Source organism: Lissotriton vulgaris, chromosome 12 (assembly GCF_964263255.1).
Source record: "Lissotriton vulgaris chromosome 12, aLisVul1.2, whole genome shotgun sequence".
NCBI lineage: Eukaryota > Metazoa > Chordata > Amphibia > Caudata > Salamandridae > Lissotriton > Lissotriton vulgaris.
In genome coordinates, this window is record NC_141700.1 from 739,591,108 (window position 1) to 739,615,290 (window position 24,183).

The 24,183-nt window shown below is 41.1% G+C and overlaps 1 protein-coding gene across 1 annotated transcript in view; it reads left to right on the top strand.

Moving 5' to 3' along the window:
- Positions 1–24,183, top strand: part of LOC147678475 (vomeronasal type-2 receptor 1-like) — a 128,479-nt gene that overhangs the window by 56,398 nt on the left and 47,898 nt on the right. Inside the window, exons 4-5 of the mRNA XM_086945653.1 lie at positions 2,759–3,056; positions 17,349–18,194. Of these exons, the coding sequence (XP_086801779.1) occupies positions 2,759–3,056; positions 17,349–18,194 (1,144 nt within the window). The remainder of the gene's footprint in view (positions 1–2,758; positions 3,057–17,348; positions 18,195–24,183) is intronic.

Below are 24,183 nucleotides of genomic sequence, written 5' to 3' on the forward strand. Positions count from 1 at the left end.
GGCATCAAGGCGCTTGCCTTGGGAACCCGTCCTGGTATTCCCCTGTGAGATAACCCCAGCAGGGTATCCACAAGGTGAAAGCCAGGCATCCCGCCGCGAGGGGCCGTAGTGGAGATTAAGCAAGCTATTGACCAGAGTCGCAGAGTGTGAACCTTTGAGTCGAGTAGGCACCGGAACGAGAATTATCGTGTCTGTGGAATTTTTGAGCACAAGACCCGCCGAGGCGGGGAATTGAACCCTGGTCCAGGACCGATCTCAGCTTCCGGGTCTGCCGCCTCTAACCCCTGAGCCACACTTCTCCACTGCCGCCTCTAACCCCTGAGCCATACTTCTCCACAAGCCAGCAGTGAAGGCTTTCAGATGGTGCGACCAGTGCCACAGCACTGTCCACCAAGCTCTTTCAGGGAGAGGGTTGTGCTGCATTTTCAAATATCTTGTGTGGTTAAAGCACCCCATAGTTCCTTGTGTGCTGGCAAATCTCAGGCAATATTAAAAATGTAAAGATAACGTCAGTGACTAATGCACCTTCTGGATGAATCAGATTTTTCTATAGTGGCTGTTTTTGACTGATCATAAAGTAGCGCCTACTAGAAAGCATGTGTAATTATCTTTTCTGTAGGCAGCTCAGTGGGCTACTGCTTTCATCACACATATATTCTATTACTTGCAGGTGATAACTTACAAGACTTATAATGTAGCACAGTGAGCTATGAACTGGCACCAAGATAATGCCTGTAAACTGAAAGACATACGTTTAGAACTTTCAGTTTTTCCCCAATATTTTGTTTGTCTAAAGATGCTAAAAAGGGTTTGCTTGAGCACAAATAAATTCTTATTAGCAATCCCAATACCTGTGATACATTTTACATCCAGTTTGTGCTCCTCTAGACCAAGCACTCTCAAAATATACTGCCTACCAGTATGGATGATATGTAAAACCTACACCTTCTACCCCTCATTGTCTTAAGTAACATTTCCTATGCATTGATTTTACACACTTGTATTATTCAGTGCTTCTAAATAATGTTTGTCTAATGTAATTTGATTTGACACCCTACCAGGGGCGGCTACTATTTACAAGAGGTGGCGGGGAGATGGGATATGAATAAAAAAAAAAGAACAAAAAACACTTACCTTCAGGGCGGCCACCCGGACGGCTGCTGACACTTGGTCCACTTCTCCCGCCACTCGCTCCTCTGAAGCAAAAAGCGCCCAGGGCTCCTGACTCCCCTAGCCAATCACAATGTTGCACTGAAGCATTGGATTGGTCTGAGCACCTTGGAATGGCGCTCAAAAGGGCAATGGGGGCATGGGCATGTTCAGCATTCAGCCTGGGTGCAGGACACACAGAGCATGACTGTTATGGTCGGCCAGAGCGGAGAGTGTGCATGACTGTTATGTCGGCCCGAGAGGACCGACCAAACAGTTATGCACACTTTAGAGTGGAGCACCACTCCACCTCCTGGCCCTTGCTCTGCCAGTTTAGTCCCGTACCGCACCAAGAAACGCAAAACTAAAATGATAATAATGCTGGTTATGATCTGTTTAGTTTTCATTTAACTGCTGCTCCCAGAGCAGTGGGGCAATGTTCTTCTGCCTTAGTGGAGGAGCTGCCACTGCACCCTACATTGATATGATTAATGCTACAAGATTAATTTAAAACTTGTTAGAGGTGCTATGGAGTGATGAGGTACACACTTAGAGGGAGGTAGTGAGTGAATCTATTCAAAAGGATGTCATGTCCGGTGCCAAGAGAGATTGACGCATGGCGTGGCACAAGCACTGAAGCCAGCCCTCCAAAGCAGCACCTCACATATATGGCTTTGCTTCATATATGAAGCTTGACCTGGGAACATAAAGGTAAACCTGTGTGTATGACTCCCGTTCAGCCTTGTGGCACTGTATTGGAAATTTAAAGTTGTACTTCAGACCATGAGGCTGAACAGTAGCACAAAAGACTGTAATGAAAACTATGAGGCAGTAAAGGACACAGGCTGTGCCTTGCCCTGTGAGGATGCAACCTGTAAGCCATACCTGAACCTATTATGCTGTATCTGGACATTTGAGTCTGCTCTTTGGCATATGAACCAGTTCCTGAGCATGAAGGGATACCTACATAGATGTTTCATAGCACACAGGACCATTGATGACATATGATGGCATATCTGTGTATAATAGGGCCTGGTCTACAGCATAAGATTGCTGCACTCCTTTCACATCACGGCAACACCATAATTCATGTATACAGTTAATGGATAATGTAGCTCTCTAGCCGCATCTACATTTCATTCCACATTTTGATCAATGTTATATTTGTTGTATTGTTATTACTGTGGCTATACCACTTACTGTGTTTACCTCAGATGGAAAATTTGTAGGCCTTCGCTGCTTGCAATATCATCAGCTGCACTATTAAAGTGAACCCTTCCTCTGATATCATCTTGTCAAACATCTTTTGATGTCACTTCCAGTAAATTCATCTGTGGTCATATTACGTCAAAAGCACATCCCCTACCCATGACATCACAGTGACATTACATAGGATGGAAAAATACCCCAGAATATCTTCTTTAAGCAGTGAATCAAGCCACCCAATTGTATAGATAGCAGCATATCTTTCCTGGAGTTGGAGGAAGTAAAGGACCTTAGACATATGGACCTAAAATATGTATGGGAAATATCTAGTAAGATCACAGTGGGATGGGCAACAACAGGCAGAAGCCAATTCCCATGATTGTTATTGCTTATTTTATTTCAGTCCTAAGTACAATATCGGAGGCTTTCGCTGGGCGCAAGCCATGTCCTTCGCCATTCGAGAAATCAACCAAAACACCAGCTTCCTCCAGAACGTTACTTTGGGGATGCTAACTACAGACACATGCCAGGACATGGCTAAAACTATATATGGAGCCTTGTGGATGTTATCTGGGAAGGAGGAGCCAGTACCCGGCTATCAATGCCAGAAGACGCCTATGCCACCAGTCATAATAGGAGCATATGAATCCATGGGGTCAGCTGCAATTGCTGGTATCTTGGGACTTTTTGGGCATCCACAGGTAAGAAGTTTGCCATACAGTCTCTAAGAAATGTTAAGTGATGTCTTTTTTGGAGGAGAAATTAAGCCATGCAACATCCTCTGAAATGAACTGGAGATGATAAAACTGGTGGATAAGGTAAAAGTAAAAACAAAACACAGAATCCTAAGGAAAGGAAAAATTGAAGAACAAGGCTTATGTTTTTTGGCTGCATGTGGTGGGCACTGGCACTCATTTTCACAGACTAAGATCTATTTCTTATCTACAGACTTTGACCCAAAAAATAGAGAAAATGAAAGAAAGGGGAAAAGGAAAGAGGGAGAGAAAAACAATGACATAAGGAGAGAGCATGGATGCAAAAGGTTCCCACAAGAGTAAATTAAGAAACAGGAAGTGTAGAGCATGTGGAAAAGAGAATCAGGACAAGGCAGTGTTGGTATTCGACAATATTGAAGCATCAGTGGCAGGTTCCTAAGAAAAACCTTGTGCCAATGTATTTACTTATTATGTATCTATTTATTTTGACACAATAATCATTTCTGAAAACCGGGCAGTAATATGCCTGATGGATGGGAGCAGGCAGTGACAGCTTGGTGGTCTTTGTTGTCCATTAATACGTAGGTTTTTATGAGAATAAACATTTGCCCAGTACACAGTGTGGTTCCATTCACCCTGAGGTGGGAAAGAGCCTTTTCATCAAAGGATGAACAACAAGATGCTTTTACATCACAGGCATTGCACCTGCCTCTACAACAAATGTTTTTACCACGAGTATGCCTTAGTCATGGATGACCTTACGATTTTCATCAACAAAGCGTGAATGTAAAGGCATAGTAGTAGTAAATAATAAGTTAAGGAAAGTATTAAATGTAAGTATTTAGTGTTATATATATATGTATAGATTTATAAGGAAATTAAAACCTTCGATGCTGATGACGAGCTCAGCTCGTCATCAACTACAGCGCTCGTATGCTGACGGCGAGCTGAGCTCGTCATGTAACGTGGTAATTTGAAAAAAGCTGCACACAGCGGGAAAAGCCGCCGCAGCGATGCGGTTAAAGCTAATAGAATAGAACAGGAAATGAAAGCTTATAAAATACCACACTATCAAACAATATACTGATGAGAACAATATTGAAAAACTGAAAGCGAGCCAGATAAAGCCTATAGTCTTATAAGAAGGAGATGTTCCACTGTTAAGAACTTTGCATGAAGTGACTGAAGAAGCAGGTGAAACAACAGATTACCCAATCAATACACAATCCATTTCCAGCACTGAAGGGATCAATCTTGCCATGCCTGGCCATTCCCCCTTTAAACCACCATCTACATTTGTGCCCATTATGCCAAGAGATGAGGTAGAAATTTTTCATAACTGTGTCACCAAGGAATTGAGAAAGCTTAATCGCCACAACAAAATGCATCCTAGAATCAATTCAATATCTTTATTTCGATTTAGAAATCATAAAAGATTACGTACTATATAAAACATTCATACAAAAAGACATCATCTCCACAAATCACCTGCCATTTTGTCTGGTCCAGGTGCCTTCCCTGGTTTTATTGCACTTCTTGCTGCTAATATTTCTGCCTTGCTGAAACCCAGAGTTGGCTCTCTTGAGTAACTAACAAGTTCGTCAATATTTCAGTCTGTGTCATTGTTAGCAGTCGAGTAGAGATGTGAAAAATGGGTTACCCAGGTGTTTGCATCAAGAAATAAGTCCTGCGAAGAAACCCCCTGTCTATTGCCTTTATATCAAACGCCAGAATGTCGCTTGATCGTTTGATTTGCATGCATTTATAAGTTCGGACCAGATCTTGTCGTCCCAGCTTTTCCTGGCCTTAGATATTGCCTCCTTACAGTACCTTCTCTTTCCCCTTAAGATTGTCATATCCTTACTTTTTACTGCCCCAATCAGATCTTTTTTTGCATTCCAACAGTCTTTGTTATACCAAGGGTTTTCTATGATTGATGTATTGTGTTTTCCCCTTGTAAATGGTTTTAGAGTTTTACTTAGTAATGGTTCGAGTCCCCCTACCATGTTTTCGTGCATCTGCATGAATGGAATCTCTGCTAGTGGCAAGTTAATATATGGATACACTATTTCTGTATAAATCTCATAAATCGTTTTTACGGTTTCTCCATTCCCCAGCACCACAGGCCATTTAAGTGCTCTACGGTTATTTGTGAGTAGAGATCCAGTTAGACTGTAGGTTCAGTCGCTTCTCCCTGTAAGATTTACTTGAAAAAGGGAAGGAGAAAGCGTCAGGCATAAGGGATCGTGATCGCTCTCCATACGGTCTTCTACTACTAAGTCATATACCATAGGCCAAAATGGAATAGAGACCAATATATAGCCTATGTGACCCTTAGAATTACCTCGCCTAGTATCTCTAAACACCATACAAAGATCTATTTTAATCTTATGGTCAAATTGAAAAACAACTCAGCAGCAGTTATCAACAAGTCGGATAAAGGGGATAACGTGATGATATGCCATAAAGATGATTATAAACAAGAGGCTTATAAACACTTGAATGTCAGTGCTTGCTATAGTCAAGTCAAGTCAAGTCAAAACCACTTTATTCGATTTAGTTAAAAATCATAAAAGCATTCTACAATCACATCAAAAAGGGGCAATGCAAATTCATGGGGAAATACAGTAATCAACAATCAATACTATTTACATATTCGTGGTAAAAAAGATGATATGAGGAAACATCGATAATAATTAATTGATATACAGTATATAAAAATACATCATAAAAAGAGTAAATACTCAATAAAAATAGAAATTTTTGATATAAACAACATTTCCATTTTAGTCTTCTATACAAAACCCTAGTGTTGCGTTTTTAAGTCTTCTCCTCCTGATCCTAACAGCAGCAACTAGATAATTGGCCACGCTAAACATAGCCAACACAGAGTCCAATAATTGGAGATACAGGAGGGCAGGTTTAGCCTGGTAGAAGACTTTGTCCTTCAGTAATGGTACCAGGTATTTCTGTCTGGGCGTAGTGTAAAAATTACAAAACAACATGAAGTGCATATTATCTTGCGTAGAGAAATTATCGCAATTGCAGACAGGGGCATCCTCCTCCTTGTACCAGCCTTGACTATCACACAAAACTGTATAAATCTGGTTAAACCGAAGTTTAACCAGGAGCCACCTATGAAAGGGGATATTGACGATGGTAAGGTACGGTTGGATAGTAAGGCTGGTAATAGTCAGGTAATGGGCTCTGACCGTGTGCTTAAGTAATTGGCGTTCCTCCCTCTTCACACTTTTCAGTTTAATAAAATTGACCTTCACCCAGTCTAGGTCCGATTTCTTTAGACCCTGAGGGGCCCAAAAAATATCAGGACGTCCCAGGTCCAGAGAACACTTTTGTATGTATGAGAGCCAAGTAATATTTTTGTAATTGTCCAATTTTAGACAGTCCACCAATATTTTGTGATTCAGACCTAGGTTATTATTGGTCCAGAGCCTTATCCATAGCAAGATAGGGGCCATTTGAAGGATGTCAGATATGTACCCAAGACCAACTTCCTGGTAAACTGAGAACGTGGCTGTCGATTGAGGAAGCCCTAAGGTGGAACGCAGAAACTTATTTTCTTCCCTTTGGACAGAATCACTATTTACATGGCCCCACAAACCCGAGCCATACCTGGCTATTGCTACTGATTTCGCCCTGTACAGGTTAAGTAAAGCACCTGTTGGCTTCCCGCCCAGTCTCCTAGAAAAAGTGCTTGCTATAGAAAAACCAACATGGCTCAAGTGAAAAAAATGAGAAAAGACTCTAAAGATGACTTAGTGAGTTGGAAAAGGGACAGATTAATTTCTAGAGACAAAGTCGCATTTTTAAACAACGAATTCCCAATCCTGACATCGATATATTTCATCCCTAAAGTGCATAAAAATATGTCACCAGTGCCAGGAAGGCCTAATATGATGGCCATGAAAAGCCTTTATGAAAATACATCAAGACATGTTGACTATTATCTACAAGATTTTGTTACAAGCCCGCCATCCTTTACATGACACTACGGATTTCCTGCACAAACTCAATAATCAATCATGGTTCTGTGATTTTCTATTTTTAACTACGGACATTACCACCTTATACACTAGTATTTCGCACAAGGATGGACTCAAGGCTGTTGAGTACTATCTTGAAAAAAAAGCGATGGAAATGTACAGCCCTGATAACATGAATCTAAATGTGATACTTTGGTGTTTATTCAACAACTTTTTTCTGTTTGATAACATAATTTTTTAACAGCTTAGGGGTGTAGCTATGGGGGCCTGCTTCTCACCTAGCTATGCATGTCTTCATGTTGGCTGGTGGGAGGAGCGAGTCCTTAAGGTGGAGCATAACTCAGATTGGGTTTCCCATGTGGTGCAGTAGTGGAGATATATAAACAATGTCTTTATTACATAGAGAGGCACAGCATTACAGACGGAACAATTTGTAAGAAAAATCAATGCCAATAACCTTAATTTGGTGTTTACTGCACACACTGATGCAAACATAACCAATTTCTTAGATCTGAGGGTCTATATAGATCAAGGCAAGATTGAAACTGTTTATTTAGAAAATCTACAGCAGGCAATTCAGTTTTACATGCACATATTTTTCATCCTCAACATCTTATCACCAGCTCTCTTATGGGGAATTCCTTCTAATTCATAGGGCCTGTAGTACTGATAACAACCTTATCCAACATCAGCAAGATGCCAAACACAGATCTATGGGAAGGGGTTATAAGAAAAACAAGCTGGATATTGCTATGAAGAAAGCTAATAGCAAAGACAGGAAATCATTATTGAACCCAAGTAGAGAAGTAGAGGTTGCGGAGCCAGTACCATGCACAAATACAACAGAGAGCAAAAAATCCCCAATAAGGTTAATCACTACATACAGTAAGCAAGTTACTAACATTAGGGTGATTATTAACCAACAGTGGCCCATTGTACTCACCGATGCCACCCTCAGACAAGTGCTCCCAGGCAGACCAAACTTTACATTCCGCAAAGCCTTTTCTATGTGTAGTGAATTGGACAAAATCAGTCTGAAGTAGAGAATAAAACTAGCTGGCACCTAAGCAAGTTTTCTTTAAATGTAGCACTTGTCATGCATGCAGATTCAGTAATAATACCACCTCATACTGCTTATATTCCCCCTGTTTCTTTTTCAGATAATTTTCCTCACTGCATATCCTGCGGATAAGAAGCATTTCCCCGTAGGGAATGCTTTGTATTAAATGCAGAGGATGTGCGCTCAACGCATGTAACAATGTGTTGCCTGCCATCTCCTTTCAATGTAGAGAAGTGGTCATTTTGTTATTCACTATATTGACCTGTACATCTAAAAAGGCAATACTCCTATCACTGAAACTGGAGGTAAAGTGAAGGTTGACATAACTTTTGTTCAACAGTGCAACACATTCATGGGCCTCATTTTGAGTTCCATGCCATATGATGAACAAATCATCAATAGATCTTAGCCAACATACAACGTTGTTCCTTTATATTTGTTCAAATTGCCTTCTGAGGACCAGCTCCTCTCACCAGCCCATAAATAAACAGGCATAGCTTGAGGAGAAGCTGGCCCTCATGACTACTCCCTGGATTTGTTGGAACATTTGGTTCTTGAACATAAACATATTGTTCTCTAAACAAAATATCAACATGTCAATCACCATTTTGTTGTGTTGTGCATACTTAAGTGGCCTATTTGCTAGAAAATACTCAACAGCTTTGAGCCCATCTTGATTTCCTATGCAAGTGTTCAGGGCGGATACATCCAGGGCCAATAAATGCCACCCTTCTTGCCACTGTATGTCTGCAATGAAATCACCAGAATCCTGGACAAATGACTTAAGCTTTTGGACGTGCTCTTGTAATAAGAAATCAATGTAGCATGACATATTTTCTAATAGTCCACTGTTAGCCGCTATTATTGGTCTGCCAGGTGGTTTTTCAATGTTTTTGTGGACCTTAGGGATAAAATACATGGAAGGTGTTATGGGGTGTTCTGTCTTTGGGTATTTATATTCCTCCATGTTAAATAGGCCCATGTTCTTCCATGCCAATAATTTAGAAAAAAATAGATTCTGAACGGCTTTGTATTTCAAAGGGGAACTTCTGCGGTGGCATTGAACATCGTGAAGCTGTGAATAGGCCTCCTCCAAATACTCTTTTAATGGCCACAGCACAATGTTCCCCCCTTTGTCAGAATTTCTGATCACTACATTGTTCCCCTTTTTCAATTTCATTATTAGCTGGTTGTACTTTCTTTCTTGATTTGTCATTTTCCTTTTGTCTTATTTGATGGTCAAACATAGTTTTTTTACCTGTGCCACGACCTGTTCATTGAAAACATCAATAGATTGACGTGGCATAATAGGGGTGAATTTGGATTTAACCTTTAATGGGGTGACCATTTTAGAGCTGATATCTGGTTCTGTCGGCTGTCCACTAGTACCAAATCTTGCAGGTGGACTCAAATTGGACTCCCCTCTTTGTACATCTGCCTCCTGTGCCAATTCATGCAAGTCTCGAAGAGCCGCTAAGTCTGCCACCAATAGTTCCTGGGCATCCTCATCATTATCGACGGTCATACCCACTTCTGTCTTTGAGGATTGAGATCTTAGTTCATGAAACTTTTTCAACTTTAATTTGTGGATGAATTTGTAAATGTCTGCCCGAGTCAGTGGATAATCAAAATTCGACTCCCGGCAGCATGAGAATCCTAAAGATAGCAATTGCTCCTCAACCTGTGTTAGATTTATGTCTGTTAGGTTGATTATTGTTTTAGCCTTGGGAGCAGTTGGTGAATTCTGCAGTTCATTTTCTATTTGCTCTTCAACCCCCCCGAACCCCACCCCCCGGCCTCGTCCTCAGGCTGGACTGTTGGTGTTGCCGGGGGGCTCTTGTTGCTTTTCTCCTTTGCCACTCGGGCGCTGTTTGTCGTTTTTTGCCGGTCAATTTCTGGGATGCAATGTCTCTCTTCTACTCCTTCTCATATCATCTAACTCTTCACCCAAAGTTGGTTTAATGGCATTTTGTTTGAGGCGTCCTGCTCTCCCTTCTACTTCCGACTCGCTCGCCACTGCCAAGCTCAAATCGGATGCTGAAGGGGTCTCATTGTGTGCTCGATATCCGGTTGTTGATTTTTGCGCTTGCCCCTGTTGGCTTGCTGCTGCTGTTCTGTATGCGTCGAATTTGCGGGCAAAAGTAAAAATCTGCCAGCTTGCATAATCTTCTTTATCCCTTCGGAATTTGAAAGTTTATTCTATTTGATCTTTTTCTCCTCTTTGCTCAATCTTGCCACCATATACTCATGTAATTTTGTTTCTTCTGTTGGGAATACACCATTGCCTTTATTTCTGCATCCAGGGCATCTATTTTCAGTTGTAAGTCCCCACAATCTCTTTCAGCGTATTTAACTAGGATTTGAACCACTTTTCTTGATGACTCAATGTACGTCTCCGCACATTCAGCCATCATCTGGGGATTTGGGGTGTCATAACTAGGGGCAATCATTATGCATAATCCCCTGGGTATCCTGCCCACATCTAGATACCACTGTAATGATTTTGACTCCCACCACTTTGCCTGTTCTTGCTGCATCAATTTTTCCAAAGTACGATATTTGTCTTTTAAGCCTTGTTCACCACTTGAATCATTACTGGCACCTCTGCTGTTAATGGGATGCGCTATCAAAGGAGAGTCAGAAAACATCTCCTCCGCAGCCGATTCTCTGTTTCGTAATGCTGCGGAGGACATATTTCACTTGCACTTGTTATTGTCACAATAAGTCCAGTTAGGACGCCTTACCCTCTTAGCAGTCTTCCTTGAGGCCAGCTCCTAGGGCGCACATCTCCCCACCTGCTGCTCTATATGCTATCAGCTCCTTTCCTGGTTCTCAAGCCGACTGTAGCGCTGCCGCCTCCTCGCTGGGCACAACCCCTCCGAGTTAGCTCCACTTGAGATGCTCGGCTCCACGCCCATCACCTCGTCCCAGGCAGATACTCCATATCAGCAGGGGGCTCCGCGTTTCCGTTGCTGGAATCCGACCAGGTAACTTCCGGGTCACCAGCGTCCTCGAAGCCTTGAGGTTAGCCAGTTAGCATCGACTTAACCATCCGCAGAGTCAACTTCACGGGGAGGGGGTCCACGACACCGGGGAAAGTCAGAGCTGGTGAATATATGAAGAATCCTTGCACATCTGCCCTCCCCTTTGCTGAGGACAAAACAAGAGTAGACCCAAGTGAGTGCTTATTTTTCATTTATTGCAAGTAAAAACACTCCGCCATTGAATCATTTTGCACATCTCTTGTTGATTTGATTATATTTTCGAATCTTCATATATGATTTTATACAGGTATTTATATTTCCCTCAATTAATATGAGATTGGAATTATTGAATGGCATTTCAACACATGTCGTAGAAGTATAACATTACAATCTGTTTTCCATGACAAGCAATGATGTCACATGGTGTGATTTTCACCATTTAATGAATTTGCAAACGTAGTATAGTCCTTTTAAACACGGCCACAGGACGTGGCCGAAACGCATCATTGGCAGCACAAGAAAAATAAACTTCTAATTTGAAGCACAGCATATTATTGGAGGCCGTACCTGTTTTGTGCGTGGTATGCAATTCGACTGGTGTTTTATATATATATATATATATATATATATATATATATATATATATATATATATATATATATATATACACATATATATATACATATGGATGTACCATGTTACAACGCATACTATTACAACTACCTACCGTTACAACGCGATCATTACAATGCATACCATTACAACGCATAGCGCTTTGAGGTGCTGGATAGTGGTAAGTATAATTTACTATTGTAACTCCAGTCCCCGTGGACCCTAGGGAAGGTGTTGGATAGTAAATTATACTTATTCCCTATCCTAGAGCGCCCCCCAGCGCAATGCGTTGTAATGGTATGCGTTGTAAAAGTCGCGTTGTAATGGTAGTGCGGAGTAAAAGATCCGTTGTAACGGGTGTATACCATACATATATATAAAAAAAATCACGAAAAGCAAAGGTTACAGTGACATTATAGTTAGGCTTAAATTTCAGTTGTACAAAACCATAGAAATTCAGCAGGTATAGTTGCTTGACCAAACATTAACATGTACACCCCGCAATACACTGCTTATGACCTCACATATTACATTGTTCATGACATGATCAGTGACATCATTGATGACATCTCCAATTACATCACTGGTAACATCATCCACAGAACCACTTAAAAACTCACTGAGTGAGTACTTGCTGTTAGTTGTAAAATGTTCTTAATTTCGTATAACACATTTAGAATGTCCTGTGAAACACTGTCTGCTTGTACTTTAAGTATTTTGATTTCCCTTTTTGGGAAAGGAGAGAGACAAGAAATGTACACATGGCTTGTGCGTTGTTTGCTTGAGGACATTGAGTCCTGGTTATTCAGACCGACGTCTTTTCCAACGTTCGTTTTTTTCTCATTAAAGTCGGTGCTTGACTCTCCCGTGAGGTTAATATGCGCTGAGCTCCGTTTGTCATGGTACCTTATTTTTGAACTTGTAGGATACAAATTTTGTATGACTGCAGATGCTATTGGTAATGTCGTAGTGTAGGGTTTGGATGGTAGGTTAATCTCCGTACCTCAATTTCTGGAAGGGGATCCCCACTATGTGGCCTATGTGTGCAAGTAACCATATCCTGGAGAAGAGTCGCAGATCTTTCCACAGGAAATAGCGTAGGCACGATATTAGCGTAGTATAGCGATTTGTATTCTAAACCTGTTGAGCTAATGTCTTGGGTTTGAATTGTCATTAATATAGGGTCTGTCTGTTGGGAGTCTTCTGACAATAAGAAGTATATACTAGTTGAGTTTGTGGTAACCTGGGTGTCTGCTTGTCGAACTAAGTGTTGTTGGGGACTTGTGATAGCGTTTTTACCCACACAATCTTTTAGGCTTGCAAAATAGTAGTCAAATTTCTTCAAATCATTATTGGATGCTTATATAAGCACATTACTATTCCTATAGGTGGTTATACAGAGTTCATCTCATAATATTAGTGAGGGATCGATAATTTAGTACCATGTGGGATATTACTTATGTTTTGCATATTGAGCAACTTCGTAATGGCAGTGAGCTATTTCACAATTTATCTCGTGAAAAAAATCAGGTCATTTACAATAATGCCTTTTTTTAATTGAAGGATGGGTCAAAGATCAGTGTATTTGGGGGGTTTCTAATTAATTTTTGTTTGAAGTTTGTGGCTGTGTTCATGGATAGGGTATATTATGGTGTAGGAATTACTGCCTGCTGATTTCAAATTGATTCCGGCCATATTTAAAGACAGCGATATACAACACTCAGTGGGTGGTCTTGCAAAAGTGTCACCCAATGTGAGGGATCCTGTGATTCAATACCTTTTTCAGCAGGCCTTGCACAAACTACAAGCCTTGATGGAGTACTGTGTAAGTGTCTTCACTATCCTGAATTTCCTGTATCCATGTGACCATTTAGGACAATACTTTCCGAGGAAAAACTCACCAAAGAATTGTCTAGAGAGTAGAGTTAATATATTGCCTGTACTTATTCCAAAGCCATCAATTATTTCAGTGAGAAAAATAACTGGTCAAAGCCATTCCAAGATGGCCGCCCCTTAGCAGAGAAGATCTCAGCTTGCAAATGTAGTCCATTGTTCATTTTGTTTGTGTTAACAACATAGTCCTCTTTTCATTGTCTATGTTTAGCTAGGTGATCGGACATCTGCCATTTTGTATGGTGTAGAACAGAAATAATGTGCTCAAGATGTTTGGGGCAATCCACCATGCGGCCAGCTTCGATAAACTCCAGGTCGAGAGCGTGGCAACAGCCCACAACAGTTTAAAAAAAAGGCTTACCCAACGCTCCCCTCAGACTTTTGGTCGGGCAGCACCACAGCTCCAGAATGCAGCCTCTCTTCATGGACACCACATCTCACTTCACCTCGTAGTAGCAGAATTCAGCTGCTGGTGGGGAGGCGGCCTCTGGGTCATCCTCATGGCTCTGGAGAGGGAGACTTCCTTTGTCACATGGCTTACATAGCAGCAGGGCAGTTCACCTTCACTCCAGGGATGCATATTATCGGGGCTACCTCTCCTACCCCCTACTGAGATCCCAGTCCGGCCAGTTGCTTCTGTATCATTTGATATATATTTTTAATTATATATTCAAATTACCGATATCTCGTTCTGGCCGAAATACGCCTGAATCCTCCCCTCAGGCAACGTAAACTCGGCTGCCCGTCTGGGATCCCGAGATTACCAATATCGTGCTCTGGCCGCAATCCGCCAGACTCCCTCCCCTCAGGCGACACAAGCTCGGCTGCCCGTCTGGGATCCTGAGACTCGTGTATTATCTCCGATGTGGGGATTCACTCCAGATTAGGCCAGCCCTTCAAAGTGATTTTCTGATCTTCTGTGGCTACCGATGGACAACAAGTGCATGACCTAACATGGGATTTTTGTACTAACTGCAATCCCGAGCCTCAGAGCTCCTTGTTGAGCTCCTCACCAGTCGGAGGCCAGTTTTTGTGTAACAAATTACATCAGCACTTTTCATAATGATAATGATTCTCAGCCAAGTCAACTTTTTAACAACCACAGTATTTATATTTACACTGTCATGAATGTTACCTTGGAACCCCCCAAACCTGGGGACATTCTCTTTTAATTTCTTCCACTCTTGACATAGAAGATCATTATAATTGTTTCTTACAGCTTGAGTTGAGCTGAGGTGGAGAACTGCCACCAGTTGCCATGCCAGGCCAAGCTTTAGTGCTTGGAAACGTACTTAAGTACGCTCACTTAAGTACATAGAATTTAAAGGTTTAGAACCTGTTTTTAATATTCTCAACATACTGTGGATATTTTGATTCAGTATTGCTTTTGGTAATTATCTCCTACATGCATATTTTTGTTTGTTTTTGGTGGCATCTTCTGCATGGGAGGGCACATTATACAGTCATGTTTACCACCTCTTTGGCCAGGACCTCCAGCTCAGGATCCATAAACAGGCACTTTTCACTGAGTCCTTGATAGAAGAATTTGCATGTTTCTAATGAGTGATGAATGAGTGTTATCAGAGGATGATAATTCTGTTTGTCTTGTTTCAAGGTGTTTTGTACACTTAAAATGAATGTCTGCATACTCCCACACAGGAAGGAGTTGTTGGTCTACGTTCGCAGTGTCCTCAGGTTCTTTCGCGTGTTTCTGTTCTCTAGGATTTCATTTCCATACTCCAGGAACTTTCAGTGCCTGAAAATGGCCACTACTCAATGTGTTATACATGTACTCTTCAATGGGTGAGGCATTTAGCACATGCCCTATATAACACATTCAGTAGGTACCATATGCGCTAAATAACACACATTCGCTGTTTAACATATGCACTAAATAGTGATTCTAGTGTACACAGTAGGAGCTCATAATCAGTGCTGTTTGCAGCATGTTATTTATAGAAACCTGTGGTATCACTATTTAACCTATGTGCAACTTTGGTTATATTTACCACCAAACTCATAGTCAAGGCCATTGTGTAGCATATTAAAGGGACCACTGTCACAACAAAGTAACACAAATCATAGGGCAAGTAAGAAAATGTTTAGTTCTGAATGGTAACTCTCAAGGAGCTTGAGGTGTTCAAGACAGCAAAACGCGTCCTGCAATAACAGGAAGGGGCTTCTGAATGTAGGGGGGGAGTTTCAATGAGTTTCATGAAAACCAGGGGTGGGCAATAATTTCTGCTCTGCCTGTGGAGTTAGAGGAGTTTTGCGTTCGGCTTCCGAAAGTTGGCAAGTGCCATGCGGTTGTTGGTGGAGCTTTTCCATAACTCTGTGTTACAAATGTAACAAGCAGTGAGCAAACCTCCACACACCCAACGGGCAAAGCAGAATTTATCACCACCCCTATTAAATATAGATGAATATAGGTAAGGTAAACTTGAAGGTACGTTATACGGAAGTGTAAAGGTAAATAACAGAGGGGAAAGTGTATGGTTAATAAAAAACAATAATAACATTATTGAAATAATGTAAGGTCCCCTTTAAATAAATGAATGGTTAATAATAGTAGAACGATAACATAATAGTAAAAGATCTAAAAGTACATATATTAGATTTACATCAGATTAATTTGAATGTAATAACCCATACTAGTGTAAAATGAATTACAATAGAAGATCTCAGTAATATTCACTTCCCCCTTTAATCACCAATTCATTTCAAACTTAATAATGCACCATAATGAAACATAGCACATAATGGGCCGGCCCGATTCACAGAACTACCTTACTATACAATCCTAAACTTACTACATTTTGGTATTCACAGATTGCACTTATTTATTTTGGTATTCACAGAATTCACTTACTCATTTTGGTATTCACAGAAAGGCACTTACTCATTAATGAGTAAGTGCCTTCTGTGAATACCAAAATAAGTGACCTACTCATTTTGAGTAACTTACTCATTTTGGTATTCACAGAAGGCACTTACGCATTGATGAATAAGTGCCTTCTGTGAATACCAAAATGAGTAAGTTACTCAAAATTAGTCAGTTACTCATTTTGGTATTCACAGAAGGCACTTACTCATCAATGAGTAAGTGCCTTCTGTGAATACCAAAATGAGTAAGTGCCTTCTGTGAATACCAAAATGAGTTAGTGCATTCTGTGAATACCAAAATGGTAGTAAGTTTAGGATTTTGTAGTGAGTTAGTTCTGTGAATCTGGCCCAATATTTCTAGGTGCTACAATTAAAACTGTGCAAACACATGCACCTGAATGCTGTGCAAGCTGTTTGTGCAAACTGTCTGTGTGTTGGCCAAAATGCCGGGGAACTGCCTGTAATAGCAGTTTGCTATTCAATAGAGAAAGAGAACATTTGGAAAGAGGAGAAGAAAGGACACAGTTACATTTTTTAAAACTCCTAGATGGTGTCTCTGTAAACAATTACTGTGCAGCAGAATTCCAACCATAGGTACTTTGCTTTTTATGGCAAGTGAAGTGTGGAGCATAACAGAGTCCTTAGATTTGAGAGTAAAATCACATCAGAGATACAAGAGTTCTATGGGTGCAATTGCAGGTACAAGGGCAACCAGGCAAAGCTGAGAAAGGATCTTAATTGACATCACCATGATGTTCCTTTGACACAACAAATAGGGGCACTAGGAAACTTCTAAAGTTACGCTTTATACTAAATATTAATAAAAAACTTCTTTTTGCAGGTCAGCTATTCTACTTCCAATTCCCAGTTCAGTGACAAAAAACAGTTTCCATCTTTTCTCAGGACCATTCCAAGCAATGATTATCAGGCTCATGGGATTGCCCAGCTCTTATTACACTTTGGTTGGACCTGGGTGGGTATATTGATCAGCGATGATGACTATGGATTCCAGGCTTCCCAGATCCTGAAGAAGGATCTTGAAACAGCTGGAATCTGTATTGCTTTCCATGAGACCTTACCCGATCCTAACTTCACATCAATCCTGAAAGTCAACCGCATCTTGGAAGTGATCAAAGGCTCATCAGCTAAAGTTGTTCTTGCTTTCACATCTGCAACATTCCTGAAGCACTTAATGATTGAGTATACAAGGCTAGAGATTAGCGGGAAGACATGGATAGGCAGTGAAGCCTGGTCCATGCCTGCTTACATACCTAAGGAGATTGCCAGCTCTTTTAGTGGCACCCTTGGCTTTGCCATTCACGAGGGACAAATGCCAGGATTTACAGAGGACCTATTGAAGGTTAATCCTCTTAAATCACCAAATGATATGTTTGTGCAACGGTTTTGGGAAGCAGCATTTGGTTGCCAATGGCCTAATCCAGGAAATACATTAACTATGGCTAATACCACAAACAGTACAGGAAAATTCCTCTGCTCTGGTGATGAGAAGCTTGAGCCATCAAACAGCCAATACCCAGATGACTCAGACCTGAGGTTTACGTACAACGTTTACAATGCCGTCTATGCAGTGGCTCATGCACTACTTCGCATGCAGTCATGTGTGCCTGGAGAAGGTCTTTTTGCCAACAGCACATGTGTTGCCCTCCAGAATATTAAACCCTGGCAGGTAAGATCTGTTGTAATCTTTATCTGGAATGGGACATTTCCTTGTGCCTCTTTCCCCCATTTTATCCCCCTCCATTCTACCTGCCTCTGTTGTGTTCCATTCACAGTTTAGAATGTTGATGTGAAGCTCACATAAGAATGTTGGTGAAGGGCGAAAGGTAGGCAGCTAGCCTTGTGTCTGAGATCTCTGTTAGAATAAAGACTCATAGCTATATCTTCTCCTTGTGGATTTCCTTTAACAAATTGTCAAGGAGTGGGAGATAGCTGGGCTGGGGGCTGTCTGGAGTTCTCCCATCTGTTTATGCTCACTACTACTGCCGAATCCTTACAAAGCACTGGGGGCCATATTACCAACAACTAGCGATAATTATCACTATGTTGGTTTAGCGGCGATTTTTTTATCGCAGAGCTGCGGCGATTTTTATCGCTTAGGAACCTTGCTATTATCAAGGTATATCTTCTAAGCGATAAAAATCAGCAGAAATGCTTGAATATCGCTGAAAAGTCAGCGATATTCATGCATTACCGAGCTAATGCTCTTAGCCATGTTATCCACCTCCCATTGGATAACATGGCTAAGAACTGCTCTGGGGCAGGTGTTAGCTTTTGGAGATATTCACGCTTAGCGCGAATATCTCCAAAAGTTGGTAATAGGAGATAGCAATGTTAGCGACTGTTTCCAGTCGCTAACATCTTGGCACGCCCACTTTACATGTCATTAGTGATAAATATCACTGACATGCAAAGCGGGGCCCAAGATGGTCGCTATCTCCTACTAGCTGTCGCTAACTGGTGTTAGCAACAGCTAGGTAATAGGGAGATAATTTTATCTCCGCTTTCTTGGCTTTTAAGCCAAAAAAGCGTAGATAAACCCCCTTGATAATATGCCCCTGGATTCCTTTGTGCACTTCATTCTATGCTATTGACAGACTAACTATACTTTGTGAAGGATTGCCCTTATCCTTCATTGTTGCAGGCCTTGGACATCCTTGTGTCTGCTACACCGCATACACAGCTACCTCCGGATTGGAGTCCAGCTCCCTGCCTTTGCATCCCTCTCTTTCACTGGGTAGTGAGCCTTGTGATTCCGGTTTTCTGAGGCATGCCTTGATGAGGGTGAGGTGGAATCAGGCTCATCAGAGCCACTGGTGTATGCTTTCCATTTCAGAGTGCAGCGTTAGGTCCGCCCACATGAGGAGGAGTTGGAAGGAGGTGGAGTTGGGTGTCAATGGGCCCATTGGCAAGGGTTGCTTTCTCTTTGTGAGGGGTGGTGTTTCTTGCCTCTGGTGGGGGAATCTCTCAACTTCTACGCCTCTTTACATGCATATCATGAAGCACCCATCTCCTCACATAACCCAGGAGAGGCCTGGCATGTTGCTCAGCATTCTACTTTTATGAAGAGACCTCAGCAGAGAAATATATTGACTTTGATGGCTTCATTTCATCTGTGACTTTGTATTTAGGACCTGTGGTGAGCGGTTCTTGGTATCTCTTCTCAGAGAAGTGTCCAGTCTTCAACGTCAATTTAATTACAATCTCCTCATTATTCCTCATATTTTCTATGCTTGTCATAGGACTTCCTTTATTTAAATGTTGAAAGGGAGATAAGTACACAGATATTTGACCGCTACATGTATTTCCTTAGCATTCTACCTTATCATTACAGTAGTACATGCCCAATTAGCACTTTTACTTATTTCTTTTTTTTTACCTTATAACTAAAATTCATTTAATTTCAAAATAGCTTTATTTCTGTACTAGGCCATAACAGCAGGGAATACATACATACATAAAACATATAAAAGCAATACTAATACCAACAAGAATACAATTGACAATAAAGTCACTTATAAGAACAAAGCATCACAACATGGAAAGGAGGTGTTAGAATATACATTTCAAATGACATCATCTAACACCTACCTAAAACATTTCATAAATGTATGATGCTACAGGGTAATACAAATATGAATGATTAAACCAACATAATCAAGCAGATTACATGGCGCAAGACAGGATCTATGAGCTTGTAACAGACAATGTGACACCTTAGTTAAAGAATAATCCTGGGGCTGAGATCTAAGGGAACATGTAAATGCCTCAATGCTGCTAAGGAGGAAAAAATTGAGGGGTAAATCGCAGTCAATCTGAGTGTGCTATAAAGTAGGCAACTTGGATCTTGGTATCCACATGTGACCTAAAAACTTGGCTATAGAGCAGGCATACTGTGGGTGGGGATCTGATCTTAAGATCCTAAGTGCTGTACAACTGCTTTGTGTGCCCAATAGCTGACATATTGGCATTATCCATTTCTGACCAAGTTATCATAGCCCGGGCAGACAAACATGACTAGTGCAGTTGTTTTTTCTGAAGGCATGCGGACAGGGCACGAAGCGCTCTTAGTCAAGGTCCATTTGCTAGTGAACAATTGTAGTGGAATTGAAAGTATAGTTTCCTGTCCAAGGGCAGGGTAATAATGCTCCAATATGTTTCCAAGAGTCTACAGTTTATTTAATCAAGAAATCCCCCAGTCAGTAAAGAGATTACTGTCTCCGGGAACTCATCTGGGTAAGTCAAGACCAGTGTTTAGTTTTCAGAAATGATGCCGAAGGTGATTGTTCACCAGAATGATCTTTCCATACTGAGAGAGAGGTGACACAGCCGCTTGAGCAGCTGACTCTGGAGACTGGGGCCTGCAGTTTGATCCCTGGTGGCAACTCAGCATCATGTGACTCTGGGAAATAGCTCACTCAATATCCCCGATGGCCCACAGCACCTTGAGGACTGATATAGTTGTGCTTTACAAATATGAATTATTATAATAGCTTTCCTAATCCAATGGCTGGTCACATTTTTTTGATTTGCTGGAGTCACACAAAATAACAATCTGCACTCACTACATTCTTTAGCGCATCAGCTGGACTAGTTCTGGAGTTGCCCATGACCTTCTCCAAAAATAATAACAGGTGCAGTCTTACTTTGTTAACTATTGCCTTCCTATCCATATCGTACATCCATGGTTTAGTTAGGATACCGAGGGAGACAGACTAGGATACTTGGGAACTTGTTCATTTATTTGGAAAGATTATTGAAACCTGAAATTCCCATAATTCAGAGCCATATATGGCTGAACCCAAAGCTATTGCATCATACATCTGTAAGGCTGGGGCAGTTGATTGGCTAAATGAACTATTCTGTTCTTTAAGTATGGCTACCATTAAATGCCTATGCTTGAGGGACAATAAGTCCAAATGAAGTGTTCACAACATTGATGCAGCTAGAGTAACACCCATATATCTGAGGACCCCTGCCCTCTCAAATGGGATACCACCCAACATTACTCTACCTTTGAAAGGTCTGTGTTGGTTGAACAACATAAGCTTGGTCTTTGCAGTGTTCATCTCTAATCTGCGAGAGTTATAAAAGCCCTCAAAGTGGATTAGCACTGGGAAGTCAATATGTGTCTTAGAGGTTATCAAAGTGTAGCCCCCGAACAACAATATAGGTATTTGTAAACTGGCCAATGTAGGTACATCTGTAGGAACAGAAGATAGGAAAAGGTCAATATCATTAAGAAATAAAGAAAAACGTGTGTGGGGGCCAACACATACACTTGGTGATCACCTTTGTTGATGAATCCCCCAACAAACTCAGCAATATTTCTCTCATGCAAGCAAATCAACAGGTTTAGCAAATTCATCAGCAAATCATATAATACCTGCCAAAGTTTCTTGTGGGGGACAAGTTCAAAGCCGATTTTAGATTTACAAAGGCTTTGTACATAACTCTTCCTCCTATCACCACTGTCCTCCAATATAAAAGCAGAAGGCAAAAGGCCTGGTCTATCGTGCTTATTTTCCTATGGAACCCAGCTTGCGATGGTGTTAGGATATTTTTTTCATTTATCCAGTCCTGATTCTTGGCCAAGACCAGTCACGCAAAGATTTGTTTGGGCACTGTCAATCAAGCTGATAGGCCTGTAGTAAGCAGACAGGTCTCTGTCATTTTTTTATAGATAGTAATTACTTCAGCTACCTTCCAAGATTCAGGGATGGGGCTGTGAGTGATATGGCGTTTGCCAATCTAAAGAAGTACTTAAACCATTTTTTCTCATCCTCCAAGAAAATATGAGCTGGTATGATATCCTGTCCTGGGGCTCTCCCTCTTGGTAAAGTGTCCAGATCAAGAATGTAACATTGTAGAGAAAGGTGAGAAAACTAAAGTAAGCTCTTCTGTTGTACCTAAACAGAAATTGGAGGATGAAAGATTGAGATGTTATTGATGTGGGAACACCAGTTACAAAGCAAATAAACCAGGTATCCAGTAAGAGGGGCAACATGTAGAAAGTGCAACAAGAAAGGACACTTTACAAAAGTTTGTAAATATATTTCAAGTTTGTGATGGAATTTCAAATGACTTAAGATATCTTGTGTGTGACAAAGCTTTAGATGGAGCTACATTCAGGGTTTTTGCAGATTCCTGCTCCCCTTACATCTTCATAAATGATTCTTTGTTTAAAGAGAAATTCTCTAATAAGAAATACACCTTACTTCCCTCCAATGTGAACCCTGGAGGTTACAATAAAGATGCCATTCCCTTGGCAGGGATGTTATTTCTGTGTATAACCGTCAAAGACAGGACCACTGTGGGTAAAGTGTACATTTCCAAACATGGGTCCAATCTCCTAGGTTGGAAGCATCGGAAATTATCCCAATAACATTGAGCAAGTCTGTTTAGTTGACAGGTTCATCATGGGCATGGAAATATGTAAGAAATTTCACAGGCCCCTGTTAGGCCAGGAGGAGTTTCCATTTATCATCAGGTCTCCAGACTCGGACCTTCCTAAACTCAACCTCAATTGATCCTATCTGTTGGGATCACTCTCGGCTGATCTAGTATATCGGCTTTTTGAGCCATGTTGCTCTTTCTTTTTTCTCAGTATGACTAGACGTTTTATAGTTCCGGTGGCACTCTAGTTGTACACATTAGAGATGTGGATGCCACACCGTTAATTTATTTGTAGCACAGTGTTCTTCCATCCCTGTGATCTCCTATTCACAACCAGTGGTTGTGAACCTTGTGAGCCCCTTGTATAGTCTTCAGCTCAATGTGATTATACTTTGAGTGGATGGCCTCCTGCCACTGAACTTATCCAACAGAAAGTACCCTGATGAAGGTTTATTCCATCTACTGTTTACCTCTGAAACGCACATCGGGCATTTCTGTTTATTAAATATGGTATTTATCACACTGTATACATCTATACAATGAGCAATCATTTTCACTCATGTTGATGTTTTTGTCTGTATGCTAAATGTTTTTTTGTCTGTATAATTGTTTTGTATAGTCTTTTGATTAATGTAGGTTATTTTTGCACTGCAATATATTATGTGCTTCGTATGTATGTGCATTATTGTATTGTTGTCATTTTCTTGCGGGTGCTCACTAATTGAATGCATACAACTATTCTATTGTATGTTCTATTTCCCATGTTAAAAAAAAATTATGATGTACTTATTAAAAAAGATCAATAAATTATGATTATATTTTTGTATGTTAGATAACTAATTTTCAAAAACCACCGGTCTGGTTCGTGTCCTTCTGCATGTTATAGACATGTTGCATTCCTAGGGCTGGGCGTGTAATCATTGAAACGGCATCTTGCACAGTGCGAGCTGTAGTTTTCTGCCGCTCTAGTAGATTTTTAGTCAGGCGGCAGCTTTCTCAATGCGGACTGGTAGTTTCTCAACGCGAGCGGTCGCGAGCATACGTGACCACTCGCAATGAGAAACCTGACCTCCCCGCGTTGCGAATCTCGCCCGGAGGTTTATTTTCCACGCTCGCGATCCGCAACTTGATGTTGATGATCGCGAACCAGGAAAAAGTCTCGCTGGGATTTCATTTTGCTTGCTCGCAGTCGCCAACTTGACGTTGAGGACCGCAAGCAAGCAAAAATGCTGCACTACGTAACGCTACGCTATGCTACGCGT